At 41.4% G+C, this 3023-nt stretch overlaps 1 protein-coding gene across 1 annotated transcript; it reads right to left on the bottom strand.

Annotated features, from left to right (window-relative positions):
• Positions 1-959: 959 nt before the first annotated feature.
• On the bottom strand, positions 960-2749 carry LOC108985412 (homeobox-leucine zipper protein HOX11-like). Its single transcript, XM_018957700.2, has 4 exons — positions 2356-2749; positions 1882-2192; positions 1672-1751; positions 960-1499 (listed from the first exon to the last, which is right to left on the bottom strand). The coding sequence occupies exons 1-4, from the start codon at positions 2654-2656 to the stop codon at positions 1157-1159; spliced, it is 1035 nt and encodes a 344-aa protein (XP_018813245.1). The 5' UTR covers positions 2657-2749; the 3' UTR covers positions 960-1156.
• Between the last annotated feature and the right edge of the window lie 274 nt (positions 2750-3023).

The following is a 3023-nucleotide window of genomic DNA, read 5'->3' as shown; positions in this document are numbered from 1 at the left end:
GCTCGAGTTGGTCTCCAAGATGAATGTCCAAGAAAACTCATTAAAAATGCCGTTCCTCCCACATCTTCTAGGTTCATTTCACTCTGTTTGGATACCGCGTGCACCATTATTAATATTTAGATCCCATCTCATCAGCCACGAGCCCTTAGCTGTCCCATACAAATATCAATTTCAGACAGGCATGCCCGCAAAGCAAATTGAACTTTTACTACCTAACCCTTCGGTGGCAGCTCCTCTTTGTTGTCTGCTGATAAGATTTGAAAGTGAAAGAAGTTCTGCGCCTCTCCATGTATATTCCTCGCTTTTCATGCATTACTGCACATTTTTCTTAGTCGTTTTGAACTATTTCAAGCCATGTATTTGTTTTTAGAGCTCTCTCTCTCAAATGATTGGCCGGGCCATTCTAACAATATTCGTACGGTAGTTCTCAACACATTTTATCTTTACTGTAAATGTGTAAATGAATCGGGACCCAGTTAATTGTCAAGAGTACATTTTGCACTGCATTTGTTACAACCTAGAACTCAAAAAAATAATGATTAATTCCTACAGCAGAAATTGGTTTAGTTGTAGAATTAAGCATATAGTTCTGTCAGATTACAGATAGCACCACCAATGAAACCAAATACTGAATATTAAAAAAACGCGCTTTAAACAAGCTTGAGATGTACCCATCGGCGTCTACCACTGGCACATGCAATTAATGTTTCATTTGATCAGAGATTCAAAGAGAAGCCATCATTATTTTCTCAACAAGAAGCTTGAGATCGTAGAATTTTTGGACATAGTATCCCCCCCCTCCCCTCTTGCTAGCCTCCAAAAACATTCGAACAACAAACATGGCTACCTAAATTCGTATCTAGTTTCATTCAGTGTCCCAATATCTAGGGCCCCGCGTTGGAACACTGTCCTATTCCTTCCTTGTGCAGTGCCATAAATTAAAAAGCTACAGATAAAGATTTCTTTGGTAACAAAATCTTCTGTATTTTCACGTCAATCAACAAATATATCACCCCCTCTATCCCGTTCAAAAACTCCATTAACAAGGAAACCCCACTAGAGACAAATTGGTCGAGACGGGAAACAGGAAAATGCTAAAAGCCAAAAGTATATACAACTGGAAAACGGTGCAGAACACAAGACAATTAGTGACATCTCATGAAGCAGCTTGGTGAGGTTGGGCCTGGTGCATGTGAGCTTGTTGTACCTGGTATAACCTGCCCTTTGCAAGTGATAAGGCTGCTTTGTTTGTGGTGCTGTTGTTGTTGTTGCCAGCAGTAGCACCGGAAGAGCCTGTAGTAGTAGTGGTGGTGGCCACGCGCTCACAAGATGGACACATGGTGAGAGTGGTGGCAGGAAGCTGCATGTAGAAAGGTTGAGAGGTTTTCAGAGCTCTTAATTCCTGCAGTTCCTTTTGTAACTTCCTATTCTCCTGTGTCAGTGTCTCGCAGCATCTCTTTAAATACTCACAATCTACCTCTGTCTGCTTTAGCTTCGTCCTGTAATTTTCATCATCATTTAGCCCCAGAAAACGTAAGTTGAGAGTACAAATCCGGATAACTACGAATAAAAAACTCCAAAAACACTAAATTATCGACAAAGATAAGTTAACAATACCAAACCCCAAGAACCGAACTTATTAACAAAAAACAGTAAGCAACGTTAATATACCTTGCTCTTCTGTTCTGAAACCACACTTCTACCTGCCGAGGACGAAGATTTAACTGTTTTGCCAGAGCAAGCTTTTGCTTCTACACGTCGCACAAGAAATAAATAAAGGAACCAGCAATCAAATCTACACTGACACGTTCAATCCAAAATGAAATGTCCAAATGATACGCATGATAAAAAGAACTGGCTTCAGATGTAGCTCGGACTTACTGGGTTGAGAGTACTGTGTTCTTTGAAACTCTCCTCAAGAAAAGCAGATTGCTCTTTTGTGAGTCTGAGTTTCTTCCGAGTCGACCCGTTTTCGTCATCATCGCTGGCTCTTTCAGTCTCAAGCTCCAAGTCTCTCTTCGTTCTTCCACCATTCCTAACACAGAAATCCATCTGAAACGATGAAACTGTACTGTTTGGAGACGAAAGGGCCGTCCCATCGTCAGCCTCTTCCGCCGCAATAGCAACCGCCGGGAAGCGGTTTACATCCAACCCTTTTCCCGTTCCATCCGACGGACCCGGTTCGGGCACCACTGCAACAAGCAAGAACCCGCTCAACAAACCAAAGGAAATAAGCCGGAATCGGAAAAAAGTTTGCATAAAAAACAGTAATCAATAAAATATTAACCGGTTTCTTAGCAACCAAACATAGTGATAAAATAGCAAAATAAGCACACAATGGAAATTGGACATTACAGTTATCAGCAAGCCAAGGAAAACGAAGCTGTGTTGGCGGCTGGCTGCGTGGAACAGGCGAGAAAGGTAAAAGATCAAGCTGCACAGGTGGATCTGAAGAAAGTAATCTCCTTTCCCCCTCATCTCTAATCACTTCTCTCCGATCTTCACCCTCACGGATCTCTCTTTTCTCGTCAGATCTTCCACTGAAAGCACTTCCTAAGCCCATGCAGAACCCGACATCCTTGCTAGACATCTTCGGGGTTTTGTCAAGAAATGTAAACGGCTTCGGTGTATCACCCAGGCTCAAAGCTAACTCCATGGTGTGTATCACTAACGCCGAGCCACACAGGAAGGCTTCTTTTTTCAAACACACTGTTATGGTTTTGTGTTCTGGGGGAGGGAGCTGGGTCTTAAAAAGAGACGCTATCTGAAACTTTTTTTTTTTTTTTAATTTTTTTTTTTTAATGTAAAGACACAAAACAGAAACCCTAGACAAAGACTTTTTATATCTTTTTGCCTTGTGCGAGTAAAAGATTTGACCGACATATTCAGGTTGACAAACGCACGTGATTCCATTTAATTAGACAACGGTTTCACACCCTTGTGAGAAATAAAGATTTGGTCTAATAATCAATCTTCGTAGCCCATCGCCTCTTTTGTTAAAAATATTCAAGAGAGAAGAAAAA

This window comes from Juglans regia, chromosome 4 (genome assembly GCF_001411555.2).
Source record: "Juglans regia cultivar Chandler chromosome 4, Walnut 2.0, whole genome shotgun sequence".
In the NCBI taxonomy this organism is placed as follows: Eukaryota; Viridiplantae; Streptophyta; class Magnoliopsida; order Fagales; family Juglandaceae; genus Juglans; species Juglans regia.
The sequence above is the reverse complement of the archived record's forward strand: the minus strand, read 5'-3'. Positions and strand labels throughout refer to the sequence as shown.

Coding starts and splice junctions, on each gene's coding strand:
- LOC108985412 (XM_018957700.2), bottom strand. CDS start 2,656: ATGGAGTTAGCTTTGAGCCTGGGTGATACACCGAAGCCGTTTACATTT. Junction 2,193..2,355: donor TCCTTGGCTTGCTGATAACT/GTAATGTCCAAT, acceptor TGCTTGTTGCAG/TGGTGCCCGAACCGGGTCCG. Junction 1,752..1,881: donor AACACAGTACTCTCAACCCA/GTAAGTCCGAGC, acceptor TGCGACGTGTAG/AAGCAAAAGCTTGCTCTGGC.